The 14,862-nt window shown below is 50.7% G+C and overlaps 1 protein-coding gene across 1 annotated transcript in view; it reads left to right on the plus strand.

The window, feature by feature from the left end:
- The first annotated feature begins 158 nt into the window (after positions 1-158).
- The window catches only part of LOC105305973 (cAMP-dependent protein kinase catalytic subunit PRKX-like), a 23,434-nt gene continuing 8,730 nt past the window's right edge, over positions 159-14,862 (plus strand). Inside the window, exons 1-3 of the mRNA XM_011380832.2 lie at positions 159-458; positions 2,584-2,966; positions 12,424-12,543. Of these exons, the coding sequence (XP_011379134.1) occupies positions 159-458; positions 2,584-2,966; positions 12,424-12,543 (803 nt within the window). The remainder of the gene's footprint in view (positions 459-2,583; positions 2,967-12,423; positions 12,544-14,862) is intronic.

A 14,862-nucleotide genomic window follows, 5' to 3' on the forward strand; every position in this document is an offset into this window, starting at 1 on the left:
GCGCGCGCCTCGCGTTTTCAACTGCTTTTCTTTGTCATTGCGGCAAAACGTACTAGACGCAGAGTTTCCTATCTGCGTCTTGTGCGAGTGCGGCGTCCGGCGGCGTCCAGGGCCATCGCCCGCCGTCCGGTCACCCCCAGGACTCTCTCCCCTCCCCCATGCGCAGCTCTGTCCCCGCCGAACGCTCGGTCCCCCTGGTGCCACCGCCTGTGCTGAGCGTCTCTGTGGATTTGACGCCTCCGGGGACTTCAGGGACGCGGAGTCCCACGTCGTCTCGCGTCCTGTGCCTGGAGCACGTCGCCCGGCATGGCGTGGCCCAGTCCCTCCACGTGCCCGCGGCCGTCAGACGTCGCTCCGTTTTCACGGCTGCATACTATTCCCCCGTGTGCACGGACCACGCTCCGCTCCTCCGTCCACCCGCGGAGGGACACCCGGCAGGCTTCTTCGTTTTGGCTCCTGTGCGTCCCGCCGCTGTGCACATGGGGCGCCCGCGCCTGCTCCAGTCCCCGCTGCCAGCGGCTCAGCTGCATTTGCAACGCCTGATTCCGCCTCCGTCCTGTTGGGGGGACGGGCTTACGCTTTCCCCTTTGTCTGGGACTCTGTGGGCTTTTTCCTTTATCTGTCATCGTCAGGTCACCGCATGCGTCGGTCCGCCTCTGTCCTCTGTGCTGAAAGCGTCCTGCACACTCGCGTGCACGCACACACACACACACACGACGTGCGGGGCACGCTCTGGGGTGCACGCTCGGCAAAGGGGAGTTGCAGTGAGGTCGGGTGGCGTGCTCACTCTCGGGGCGAGGAGCCGGCGTGTGTGTCTGTGTGTGTGTGTGTGTGTGTGTGTGTGTGTGTGCACGCGTCCCCCGAGTCATGCTCTCGTCCCGCACGGCCTGGCTGGGCCCCCGATTTCGCCTGTGGGTGCCCGCGAGCCGTCCATCTGTCGTGAGCAGCAGAGCTGTAGGGTCCGGCGCACAGCGCCTCGTCTCGGTTTCAAACGTCGGAAGCCGTGCGCGTGTGTGGCTCGTCTCTCCGGCCGCGGAAGCCGGCTGCAGAAAACACCGACGAAGCCCCCCAATCGCCCTGCCTGCCCCCCGTGTCCCCTCCTGCCTGCACACCCCGGATCTTGAGGCTGCTGAGCAGCCAGGAGCGGAAACGGGAGAGAGACGGACAGCGTGCGGCCACTGGTCACGAGGCGCCGCGTGCAGACCGCGTGGCCGTGGCCCCTGAGACGGGGTGACCTCGGGCGCAGATCTGCTCAGTGGCCGCAGAGGAGGCGTCTTCAGGCAGACGCCGTGTGCGGGGAGGCGTGGTCCCCGACGGCGTCCGTGCTGCAGAGGGCCGGCTCCTCTCCAAACGCACGGAGCGAAAGCATCTTCTCTGGGGGGCCCTCGTCTCTCTCCCATGTGAAAACTGGGGACGTGGACGATGCACACGCACGTGACACTCCGAGCCCGATGCCCGCAGCTCACGGGTCGGCTTGGGACCGCAGCAGCAGTGGCGGGGGCGCGACGTCATCTCTGCGTGGGCGCCCGTGGCCGGATCTAGCCGGACGTCGTCCCGCGTGCCCCCTCGGTGTGGCCGGCCCTCGCCGCAGTGCCCGCTCGCTGGGTGGAGCCCACCGCCCGGTTCCGAAGCCCGGCCGTTGCTCCCGCATCTCCTTCCGAGAATCCTCTCCTTCCCGGTCCAACGCTTGCTTCACTTTCTCCCAGACGCGTGGGACACGGATGCGGGGCGTCCTCACCCACAGCCTCTCTCCTGCCCCGAGTCTCACTGTCCCGTCCGTCCCTGCACAGAGCTGAGCGACGCCGGCCAGCTCCGGCCTGCCATCCGCTGCGACGCCCCGGGCTTGGGACTTATTATGGGTGATGGCCGCCCTGTCCGCGCAGGTGTTGGCGAGGCTCCCCGTGCACTCACTTGCCGTTGGGTTCCAGCTGTCATTAAAGCACCGGGGTGACTGGACTCGCTGGGGTCCCTGGGGACGAGCCCACTGTGGGTGCATTCGGTGCAGGTGCCAGAGGGACTGCATGGCGGGCGGCGGGGGAAGCAGCACGAAGGAAAAAGCAGATCTGTCGTCTCGTGGCCCCGGAGGCTGACGACCGAGATGCAGGTGTGGGCAGGGCCGGTCCCTCCTGAGGCCTCTCTCCTGGGCGTGGGGACGCCGTCCCCTCCCCGTGTCCTCATGCGGTCGTCCCTCTGTGTGTGTCTGTGTCCTCGTCCCGTCTTCTTATAAAGACACAGTCCTGTGGGATCAGCGCCACCCTGGTGACCTCGCTGTACCTTGGGCCCCTCTGTAAAGACCCATCTCCAAACGCTGTCCTGTTCTGAGGTCCTGGGGTGACCCCTTCAAAGTGACGTTTCAGGGATTCGATGCAGCCCCTAAGCGGCGTTAGTGTATTATCAAAGCACGGTGTCTACTCCGTTCTGAGACCTCTGACAGGATTTAACAGGATACGCAGATCTTCACATGCACCTGCGCCCATGAAATCTGTCTGTGCCGCATCTTAACACCTGTCCGAACACGGTAGTATGCGTGCAGCTAAGAATATCTCGACATCTCTCTGTACCGATGTCTCAATGTCCTTCTAGACCCGCAGCCTCACACCTGTCCATACCTGTGCCTCATCCATCCAGGCCCGTCCCCTCACACCTGTCCGCACCTGTGCCCGTACCTCCCCGGCGCGGCCCTCACCGTGTCGCCCCCACAGGTTCTGGACGAGCCACGACGAGCGCTTCCTGTACATGCTCATGGAGTTCGTGCCCGGCGGGGAGCTCTTCAGCTACCTGCGGGCCCGCGGCCGATTCTCCAGCAACGCGGGGCTGTTTTACTCGGCCGAGATCATCTGTGCCATCGAGTACCTGCACTCCAAGGAGATCGTCTACAGAGACTTGAAGCCCGAAAACATTCTGCTGGATAGAGACGGCCACATCAAGCTCACCGACTTTGGGTTCGCCAAGAAGCTGGTGGACAGGTGAGTGGAGTGTGAATGGAATGATGTGTACAGTCCTCGCTGTCCTCCGGCCGACGTAACGTCCTCTGGGGTCACCTGTGCTGTTCCAAGGGACGGATTTCCATCTTCTTTATGCCTGAGTCATGCCCACTGCATGCGTCACATTTCCTGTATCCACTCGTCCGCCGACGGACACTCTGGCTGCTTCCAGACGCTGGGCATCCTCAGCAACGCTGCAGTGAGCATGATCTTGCAGATCTGATGATGATTATTATTATTATTATTATTATTATTATTATTATTATTATTATTATTATTATTATTATTATTATTATTATTATTATTTTGGATAAATACCCAGAACCGGAATGGCTGGGTCGTAACGTCGTTTTATCTTTGATGATTGGAGGAACCGCCAGGCGGTTTTCCTTCGCGGCTGCTGCAGTTTGCAATCCGATCCCTCCAACAGCGCACGAGGGGCCCGTTTCACGTCCTCGCTGACCCTGGTCCTGTCTTCTGTTTTGGATGACGGCCAGTCTCACAGCTGTGAGGTGATAGATCTCAAGTTAGTCTTTCTTTTCATCAAAATTAGACACACACCCGTCGTGCATCAAGACGCCTCCTGCCCACACCCCACACCTCCGCCGCCCACCGTTTCTCCCTCGACAGACGAGCACTTTAGACCCAGTCTGAAAACGGCACACGCAGTTTTCCCGGGGCCATCGCTTGTAATCCTTGTAGGTTATATGAAAAAACAATTTTTTTTTAATCATTCTTTATTTTGTTTTGGGTGAGTACAGCTGAATTTTTTTTAATTCACCATCTTCGCAAGAAGGGACTATACGTTTACAATATTGAGATGATCTTTATGCAGTTTTTTTTTTAATTCGATCTCGTTTTTTATTTCTTATAATAAGAAAGCAAAAAAAATGTCCACTTGGTGAATAAATAGTTAATTAGTTTCAGTGTTATCCTATGTAAATAAAGGTAGAATACATACACAATGGAGGAATATTTGTGTTTCGGGTTCTTTCTGAAACTAGACTATAGATTCTACTTTGTAATCTACAGCTCAATATAACCTACAGATTAATTCTGAAATCTATAATGCACATTTCCAAAAAGTGGGATTAATTGGCATAAACGTCATTATTAATACGAGAGTTGAAATCCGTAAGAATCGTGACATAAAATTAAAGTTTACATAGTTCAATACAAAACACCTTTCGGCTTAATTCACCCCAGTGATCCAGAATGCTATATTAAAGTGGGAAAAATGTTTACGACTAATGTCTATAATGACGTAATATGTAATGTATGAAAGGATAATAATATTCAGCCTAAGTGCAGCTAACACCTTTTCATTTCATGGGTTTTAGTGCCATGGTGTATAGAAACTGTATCATCTCTTTTAGAAACAACACAACCTCTAAGGTACAGAATATAAGAAACACTCACATCTTTTATTTAATTTTTAAAAACTTACCAGTTACAGCTGACATTCAGGTGAACAGCAGAAATCCTCAACAAAATGTTCACCAACCGAATTCAGCGGTTTGGTGTAATACACAGCTCATACAGTCGAGTACTTTTTACTCTTGGCATGCGACATTGGTTCACTATCCACAAATCGATGAACGCGGTACACAGGACGGACAAAAGGCAGGATAAGAAACACTCTGAACACGATAAGCCCCGTGCATGTCAGCCAGGGGTACCCCTCACGTGAAGCACCGGGGGCGTCTCTTGGGGTCCAAAGATTTGATTTCAATGCAGTTCTACATTTTTAGTGCAAACAAAGGAGTACGACCCAAGCTCTTTGTAAAAGTGACCGATGACATTTTCTTATTTTCCTTCTTCCTGTCCTTCACAGTACGTGGTGTTTTCCTAGGGTTTTTGTTTTGTTTGGGGGGTTATTTTGCTGTGTTTTCTGTTGGTTTTGCGCTGGTTTGACTCCCTAGTCCAATGTCAGCTGGTTTTCTCGTCTCCCCAATTACCCACGAAAGCGTCTGGGACAATGAGGCATCAAAGAGAGACTCAGCCAGACAGGAGCGAGACTGCATGATTGCCACCGTTAACGTCACGACCACCGCTGCCGATCCTAACGTGCCTTCGTAAAGGGGTTGCTCCGGACGATTTCCGTAACGTCCGTTCCTAAAATTTATCTACAGCAGCACTGTCCAGTACCAAGAACCTCGTGTGTGATTTACAAAAGTAATTCTGTTTTAAAAAGTCAAATGGACGCGTCTAATTTTACTAATGTCGTCCATTCGATGCAACGTGTTCCCAATACGAGCATTTCAGCCTGCGGTCCTTATGGAGGCTGAGCGTTTACATGAATTTTTGCCACGAAGGTTTGGGAATGCCGGGGGTGTTCTGTCCTCACAGGGCATCTCGATCAGAGCGCTGAATTTTCATCAGAAATGCTTGCTCTTTATTCAACACCCCTATGATGGTGGCACAAGTCGATTCACGTGCCCAAGCTCTCCAAAAACTCCGAAACGTTCTTTAGGAATCGCAGAGAGTCTCCGCTTTTACATTTAAATTCGATTGCAAGTTCAGAGGTGCCCAGTAGCTCCCCGTGGCTCCCGCCCTGGACTAGCACAGCCGTAGAAAACACAGCCCCGTTATCCCACGTCTTGATTTGATGGGAGGAGGTCGCCCAGGTGATAACTGCGCAAACATCCGTGTCGATGGGACACTTGACTTTGGGCGTCAGGTTTGCACTCAACGACTCGTCTGTCTCATGGTTTTTATAAAAGCGGCCGTCCTACGAAGTCCTTACGATGCGCTTCAGTTCACTCTGATCGTCCCTGGTGGAATTTCATCGATCGTATTTCTAAGAATAAAGCACGCGTGATAGTGACAGTCTATTCCGTAGAACAGTGAAGACCTCAGTATTTTTTTCAAGTTGTTTCAGCATAAGGGTGTTGCCTCCTTCTGGCGGCACACGGTCTCGGACCTACCCTTTCGTTATTTTTAATTCATTTTATTTGGGACCAGAAATAAAATGTTTCACACGTCCCCTCGATCACAAGTTCGGCAAACTCTCTTCCTCGCCAGCCCATCCATTACGACCACGTAAGATTAAGGAGATGGACTCGGTTCGGTAGAGCACGTCAAGCCGTTCATGCAGTGAATCGAACAGGGTCGAGGCTGGGGAAGAACATCTCGTCAGCGGCACGATGAACAGCGTTTACGGAGACTCTCTCTTCGCAGTCACGGGTCGTGGAGCCGGAGAAAATCTACACGTTTCTGTTCTTTTTCCCCCCGTTTCCATCCGTTCCCCGCGGCTTGGGCTTCAGGCAGCTCAGGTGAGGCCGGTGCCCGCGGGCGGGTCTCCGGCCCCTCCTCTGGCTCAGGATTCAGACGACACTCAGGACTTGGGCACAGAAATGGAAAGAAATTTGCGAAAGTCCCCGGGGATCGCTGGAAAATACAGGGAACAAAACGCAGACTTCGTGCTCCATGCTGTGCTCGAACGTGTGACCCGGAGACGCGTGTTAGTCGCGTGTTTTGTCTCGCGTGGGGTAGGGCGCATTGAAGCACGCTGTAATTAAGGGGGCGCCTCATTCTCACACGGCGACCCCATTTGCGATGCTTTTTCTAGATGCTTTTCTCTTCTGATTATGGAAAAATCTCCTTTTTCTGATATCGATATATCTTATTGTCGTATTAGACCGTTGTGCACGCACACTTCCTATTAAGCGCAAACCTCTCTTAAAAGATTTATAAAAGATTTAGGGACAAACTAGATCTACGGTTGGTTTTCTAAAACGATCAAAGGAAGCCGCTCAGACACTTAACTTGATTTCGGCACGGAAAGGACTTTGCCTGCCTTTTCAGACATGCTCGTCTTCATCTGTGACGGGTCTTCTGCAGTTATTCTATTGAAGTCTTATACATTCGGATGTTAAACTGAAAACTATCCTTTAACTTTTCATTTCCGGCCTCTCGCGAGGCACGACATGGAACGCAGCCTTTTCCGAACGTTCCTTAACATTGTCGAACGCACAAAAAAATCAAGAGAACAGTTTGCGTCAAATCCTGGCGTACCCGTCCCTCAACTGCAGTAGATATCAAAGCTTTACCCCCTGATTTGATCTTTCTATACTTTCACGTTTTTGCTTTTGGAATTATTTAAAAGTAACTACCATTCTGTCTCTAACAGATAATTCACTTTAAAAAACGTTGCCATCATTATCACCTTTCAAACTTAAAAAACAAAAAAACACCTTAATATCATCTAATACCCAGGCAATATTCAAAAATTCCCACCGAATGTCTCAAAAATGCCTTTTTCTCCCCTATCCATGAGGATTTAACCAACATTGTCAAATTGCTTTCGGCCGATTTGTGTCTTAGTTCGATTTAGTCCATGATGTTCTGTCTTGTAAACTGGCGGTTCGATCTGTGGATCGAATTAGATTAGGGGTCTGTTCCTCCCTCCCTCCCTCCCTCCCTCCCTTTTTACTTTGTGGTGAATCGCTAGGGCTCTGTTTTTATTGTTGGTTTTTCATCCTAATAAGAAACATAGAACAAATACCTCCTTATCCTTCCGGGAGTGGAGTGCAGAAGGCTGATCTGTGGGTCCAAGTGTTACCAGCCGGCCTCCCCCGCCATGCCGTCCAGTCTCTTGTCCCCCTCAACGCTGGACCTGTGGTTGTAGGGTCCACCCACACCCATCGCCTTGCTGTAGGATCCCACAACAGACGACGAAATGGTCATCTTCTTGCTGTCAACCCTTCTGCGTTTTTTAGGTGGAATTTTTCTTTTTTAAAAACAAAAACAAAAACGCTTTCCCTCATCAGCCATTGGGTGACCTTGAAATAGCATCTTTGATGAGACGCACGGTGCACGTTTCATCGTTTTTCTTTATCGTAGCATTTTCAAAGCCACGGTCTGGGGCTAAATTTAGTGATCTCCAAGGAGAACAATGCGTTTTAAAAACATCGCTATATACGCTCAGAAAACACACCATCTCGCCACATTCCCAGAACTGCCCGGTGGTCGGTACCCTCGACCTTCCAGGTCACGTGTCCTTCCATTCCCGTGAGCCTCTGCTGGTGAGAGTATCGCGGAGCAGCCCTTAGACCACTCGGCGCCTACGTGGGTGTTTGCTGCTGTTGGACACATGATACTGCTGGGCTGGCGAGCTTGGGTTGTCACTGCTTCCGTGTGCCTTGCTCACCTGTGACATGAGGAGACTTATTCCCGCCCTGTAGGATTTGGTGGTGACGAGGGATGGGTCTGCTCATTCAGAAGTATTTCCTTAAAACAGATCCTGGCAGGGAAGAAGCGTTGAGTAGATAGAGGTTAGTCAGGTGTTTCACACTTTATTATCTCCACCATCAGCATCCTTATCATTCTCGTTATCATCATTATCGTTATGATTATTATTATCATCACATCACCATCACCATCATCAATATCACCATCACCATCGTCACCGTCGTCACCATCAACACCTTACAGTGATCACCATCATGGCCATTGCTATGGACTGAATCGTGTCCCCCCAAGTTCATGTATTAAAGCTCTAACCCCTGAGGAGTCTGTATTTGGAGGTGACGCTTTGAGGGTGTAAGAAAGGTTAAATGAGGTCACGAAAGTGAGGTCCCAGTCCCGTAAGACCGATGAGCTCGTAAGAAATTCATTTCTCACGGCTCCGAAGGCTTGAAATCCGAGATCGGGGTGCTGGGTGATTCAGTTCCGGGGGGAGATTTTTCGTGCCATTTTGTTGACTTCCTTGTCAGTCTGTCCTGCCGTGACAGAGGGACAGACGTCTTCCTTTGTCTTCTTATAAGGACACCAGCCATTGACCGAGTCCCGTCGTCATCCAGCACGACCTCATCTTACCTGGGTGACATTTATATGTCCCTCTTTCCAGACCAGCTTCCGTCCACAGGCCCTGGGGGGCAGGACTTTTGGGGGAACAGAATCCACTCGGGGACAGAAGGCCGTGGGGGTTAAGAACGCAGGAGCGTTTGACATCTGTATGTGACAGAGAATCCTGTGTTTCCGTGGGTACCATGGTCTCCTCCCCCTGCTGGGGTGGAACTGATAACCTTGAGCAAACCGAGAGCGATGGGTGTCACTTTGCCTTCTCCGCAAGAGCCAAGTGGGGGAAAGGAGACGAGACCAGGGGCCCGGGTAATCCACAGCCCGCTGCTTCTCCCGGTGACACCCACGTGGTTCTTCCCGTCGTAACGTGATCTACGGCACGGAGCCCAAAGCTCCTCATGGCAGTTGATGCCTCTCTGCGTCCCGGAAAGGTTGGGCCTTTTTTTTTCCCGCAGGAATCTCGTCCTGCGACGAGGCGTCAGGCTACCTGAGGCTACTTAGAAACTGGAAATTTATACCACTGCTGCCCGTTACTCTAGGACAGAGCCAGAAAGAGACTCACCTTTCGAAATGTAAGTGGAGACGCTGCACCTCACGCGGATACGGTTACCTGTGGCCGCCTCCGGCTGGTCTTAGTATCAGCGAAGAGCTAGGCTTCCAGCCCGAGGCAGGTGACCGCGGGGGAGCTACCAGGTGCAGCGCATGACGCTCTAATATACACCGTGACTTGATCAGCACCGTCAAGCTCATTAGCATATCCATCACTGCACACAGTGACCTTTTTTTTTTATTTTTTTATTTTTTAAATTTTGATGGCGAAAACACTTAAGATCAACTCTCCTAGCAAATTTCGAGGCTGGAATACAATATTATTATCTATCAGCAGTTGGCTATCTATTTATTAAGTCCCCAGAACTCAGTCATCCTATCACCGAAGGTTCGTACCGTTTGGCCCGCATCTTCCCGACTGTCCCTGTCGTTCAAACCCCCGCGTGTGCTTCCTGTTTGCATGAGTTTTATTATTTTCGATCCCACGCATACGTGAGGTCTTAGAGTATCTGTCTTTCTGACTGTGGCGTATTTAACTTAGCGTATGGACTTCAGGGCCCCCCACGTTGTCGCAGGTGGCAGAAGTTCCTTCTCTTTCCTGGATGGATAATGTCCCGTTGTGTATATGTTCTGACTCTGTACCCGTTCATCTATCGATGGACACTTAGGTCGGGTCCAAGTCTCGGCTGTCGAGAATGCTGCTGCAGTGACCGCGGGCAGCACGCGTGTCTTCCACATCCTGCTTTTAGTTCTCTGGGGTACGTCCCCAGAAGTGGAGCTGCTGGGTCGTAAGCTAGTTCTACTTTGGTTGCCATCGTGGCGGCAGCGGCTTATAGCCCAGCAACATTCTCCACGGCAGACATCTCTGCTCCTTACCAGGACGCCGGGCACTGCGTCGGGCTCGCCTGCGTGACCCCGAGTGACCTGCAGTCCCTCTGTAAAGACCCTATTTCAAAAGGAGACTACAGTTCTCACCCTGCCCCCAGCCCCCTGCCACCCCGTAACCACCGCTGCATTCTCTGTCTCTGTGAGTTTTTGTTCTGTTTTGTTTTTCGTTTTCTACAAATGAGTGAAATCATGTGATGTTTTCCTTTCTCTGTCTGACTGATTTCACTCAGCACAACACCCTCCAGGTCTATCCATGTTTGTCCCCAATGGCAAGATTTCGTCATTTTTTCAGGGCCGAGTAATATTCCATTGCGTCTTTATTCAGTCATCTTTGGATGGACGCGTCGGGAGCCTCCGTGTCTTGGCTGTTGTAAATAATGCTGCAGTGAACATAAGGGTGCATATCTCTTTTCAAAGTAGTGTTTTGGATTTCTTTGGATAAATTCCTGGCAAGGGCATGACTGGGTCATCTGAGAAAATTAAAAAAATAAAGAAGAAGAGAACATAAGACCCCATTCTGAGTCCCGGGAGTTCGGACTCTAGCACATCTCGCTGTGGGGATACAACTCCTCCTGGGAAGACACTCAGGGTACGTGGGCGCTCTTGGGTGGAGAGATTCTCTGCAGAGGGGACATGTCAGGGAGACCTGAGTGCCTCGGAAGAGGTGTGGGTTGGTAGGTGACGTATAAGATGTGCATCCGTCATCTGGGTGGTTCATATGCACGGCCTCCTGCGATATGGCAGCTTTCATGTTTGGCTTCTGACACTCTGTTCGCAAGGTTCAGCCACGCTGTGCTCTGTGTGTGGTATTTCTCTTCGTCTGGCTGGGTGACATTCTATTGTATGGACGGGCTCCATTTTGCTCATCCTTCATCAGTTGATGGCTCTTTGATCATCATCATCATCATCATCATCATCATCATCATCGTATGTAATTGGCGTATAACGTATTCGTTTTAAGTGTACGCCATAATAATGTCGCCATGTACATATTGCAGAATGGACACCCATAAGTCTCCTTAGCATCCCTCACCTCATCAGAACCAGGTATTTTTCTCACGATGAGAACTTACAACATCTCCTCTCTTGGCAACTTTCAAATCAGCGGTACGCAGAGCTCCCCGTGGCCGCGTGCTGTGCGTCACGCGCTCAGGACTCAGTCCTCTGATAACGGGCATAAGTTCGTCCTTCTACAGGTGTGTTTTCGTTAGCAAAGTCCCCCGCGATGCCCTCCCTACACGAACGAGGACAAAATACAGGAACTCGATCTTGCCTCTTCCGTCCGACGAAAAAATGGAGAGACGTCAGCAGAGCCTTTGCACGTCTGTAGATTTGAATGACAGCCGTGGCTCTTTTCTTAAGTATAAAGTGAATTCTTTTACAAACAGAGGAAGGACATGATTCTTCCAGCTGCTGCGAAACAGAGATTTCAAGCAGCGGAGGAAGGAGTGACCAGAATCAAACAAACAAACACATCAAACAAACAAAACAAAATAAACAAACAAAACAAAAAAAAACAAAATGACCAAAAACCAACCAGAAAACCCCAGCGTCCCTGCTGGTCCCCGTGGCCGCTCAGAATGTCCCGCTCCCGCGAGCTGTCCTCTAGGTGGGGCTAGACGCTCATTCTTCGGCACATGTCACCTCATCCGCAGAGATGACTTTCCTACTGTGTCATCTCAACCCCAAAGACTCCCCGTGTCCCTTCAGCTAAATATTTCCGAAAGCCTCCGATGCAGTCAGGGGGACGGCGAAGCCACAAACTGGTTTCGGACGCGTCAGACCTTCGGGACAGCAGGTGGCAAAGACAGCAAGCCAGAGCCCTGCATTTCCTCCTGGGGACACGAGGAGCTTCTTTACGCCATCGAGCAGGCGTGTGGCCCCTTAGGGGCGCAGTGAGTCGGGTCGGTGAGGCCGTCCCTGACTCGTTCTTTTCCGTGTCACTCTGTAGGAAGACAGGCACCGTGCATGACGCTAACAGGACCGCTACTGAGGTTCCATTTGGGTTCCCGAGTGTTCGCACGGGAACGGTTCATCTGGGACAGCGTCACTGTCCGAATCCAGTGCAGAACGTCCTTGGGGTGGGGACGGGGAATCCCTGGGATCGATGACATCGTTGTAACACTTCAGGCCGCGACTAGGGACCCATGCGTGGCCCAGCACGGCTGAGTTTGTTCCCTCCCTTCTGTCTCCCCAGGACGTGGACCCTCTGTGGGACGCCCGAGTACCTGGCCCCCGAAGTCATCCAGAGCAAAGGCCACGGGAGGGGCGTGGACTGGTGGGCGCTGGGCATCCTGATATTTGAGATGCTCTCGGGGTGAGTACGGACTCCCCGACTCCGTGCGAGATCAGGGCACGCCGGCCTGGGCCCCCCTCCCCTGGGCACTTCCCCCCAGGACATCCGGAAAGCCCAGACTCGTGTGGGAGGGCCTTCGGGAGGCCGACCGTGGGTCCAGGTGTCGCCATGATGAGATGACCAGGTCCGGCGCCTGTGTGACACAGGTCGGACGCTCCTGTGCCTTAGACGCCAGGCGAGCTCCTCACTTAGCAACCTGCCATGCGGGGGACGTCTCCTTGTCCTGCAGACGGACGCAAGGCTCCTGTCTCGGATGCCGCTGCCGCGGGCAGCCAGGGGAGTCACCCAGGACAGTGGCAGGGGCGTCGGACGGGCGGGGGACGGGCCGCTGCTCTGCCTCCTGTGCCTGCTGTCCTCTCCCGTCTTCGGTGAGAGTGCTCCCTGCCCGCGAGCCTCACACACACGCTCCAGTTTACTGCTCGTAGCAAAGGCCAGGCCCAGGGCACGCCCCGTGCAGAGGGGTTTCCATGGGAACGCCCGCCTCCGTTGGGAAGAAAGGCGGGAAGACGCGTTCTGCCTGCAGGTGCGGGCGGCTGGAACCAGGGCTGCGGACACCTGCGTTTGCTGTTTCCGTCTGTCCGTGCCCACCGTCCGTCTGTTTGTAATTCATGTGCCTACCTGTTCAGCCATCCGCCGTCAGTTTAGCATCTCTATCGACCACCATCCCTAGTTCTCATCTCTGTCATCTCTAACTCCCCATCTCATCTGTTCATCTATATCATGTCTATGTTTTTATCATCTATCTGTCATCTATTATCTCTGTCTACCTACCTACCTATCATCTATCTATGTATCTATGCATCCATCCATCCATCCATCCGTCTATCTATCTATCTATCTATCTATCTATCTATCTATCTATCTACCTACCTACCTATCTATCTATCATCTATCTATCTATGTGTCCATCCATCTATCCTTCCGTCTATCTATCTATCTATCTATCTATCTATCTATCTATCTATCTATCTATCTATCATCTATGTATCTACCTATAAATCTATATATCTATCCTATCTATGTATCATCTCTCTATCTACTTATCTACCTATCTACCTACCTATCATCTGTCTATCCATCCATCCATCCATTCCTCTATCTATCTATCTATCTATCTATCTATCCATCTAATCTATCATTCTCATGTATGTATGTATATATGTATAATGCATTTAACCTATTTATGTATCTATCATCTATCATTGTATCATTGTATATATCATCTCTCTATGTATCATCTATCTATTTATCTATCTACCTACTTATCTATCATCTATCACTTATCATCATCTATTGTCTATCTTTTATCATCTATCATTCTATCATCTATCTATCTGTCTATCTATTTATCTATCATCTATCATCATCTATCTACCTATCTACCTATGTACCTACCTTTCTAACTACATACCTAACTACCTACCTGCCTGCGTACCTACTTATCTACCTACGTAGTCTTTTGAGTTTTCCATTACTATTTACTCAAACATTTCTAGCACAGTCCTTGATATGTCCCATAGCCCAGGAAGTTAAAATAAATTATGCACAGGGTCAAGCCATGGAGAAGGTACAACAGTTGTAAACACACACCCGTGCCGATCAGCTTCCTGTCAGATGTTTTCCTGCTGGAATTTTATGGACCGCTAGAGGGCAGGATTGCCTGACATAATCGACTCCTGGTGTCCAATGATTTTAAAATGGAAGGCGAGCTCCTGTGTTTTCTGCTTTGTCTTTATTACTGGGATAGAATATCATATTACGGAGCATGACAAAATGCGATATTACTAGTAAATACAATGTTAGAACATAGTACAGCACCAAACATAATATGGATGGAATATAAGAGAAAATTATTTTAAAAGAATTAGAAAAGAATCAAGTAAAATAGCATTAGAATATAATGTTAGGATATACGAGAATTTTCATATTAAGATTACTATATAAATTATTAATAGAATTACTAGAATATTATTAAGATACAATGTTTAGACTATTAGAATGTATTAGGATTTTGGAAAATGGAATCTTTTGTTATTTTAATGGAATGGTACCAATAGGATATGTCTAATATCCTTATGAGATGTTAGGAAAACACTATAACATAAGCAGAATCTGGCATATTACTGGGTCCCATCGTCGCAACAATGGACAGCAAGTAGTTAAAACTCCCATAGCCGACGGCACCGTTCCACGCGAGGCCGCGAGCTTCCGTCCACGACAAGCACGTCTCCGTGTGGAGCTTTTCCAGGTGGACTTCTTGAGCGTCACCCATTGAGTGGC

Source organism: Pteropus vampyrus, unplaced genomic scaffold, assembly GCF_000151845.1.
Source record: "Pteropus vampyrus isolate Shadow unplaced genomic scaffold, Pvam_2.0 Scaffold407, whole genome shotgun sequence".
Classification (NCBI taxonomy): Eukaryota; Metazoa; Chordata; class Mammalia; order Chiroptera; family Pteropodidae; genus Pteropus; species Pteropus vampyrus.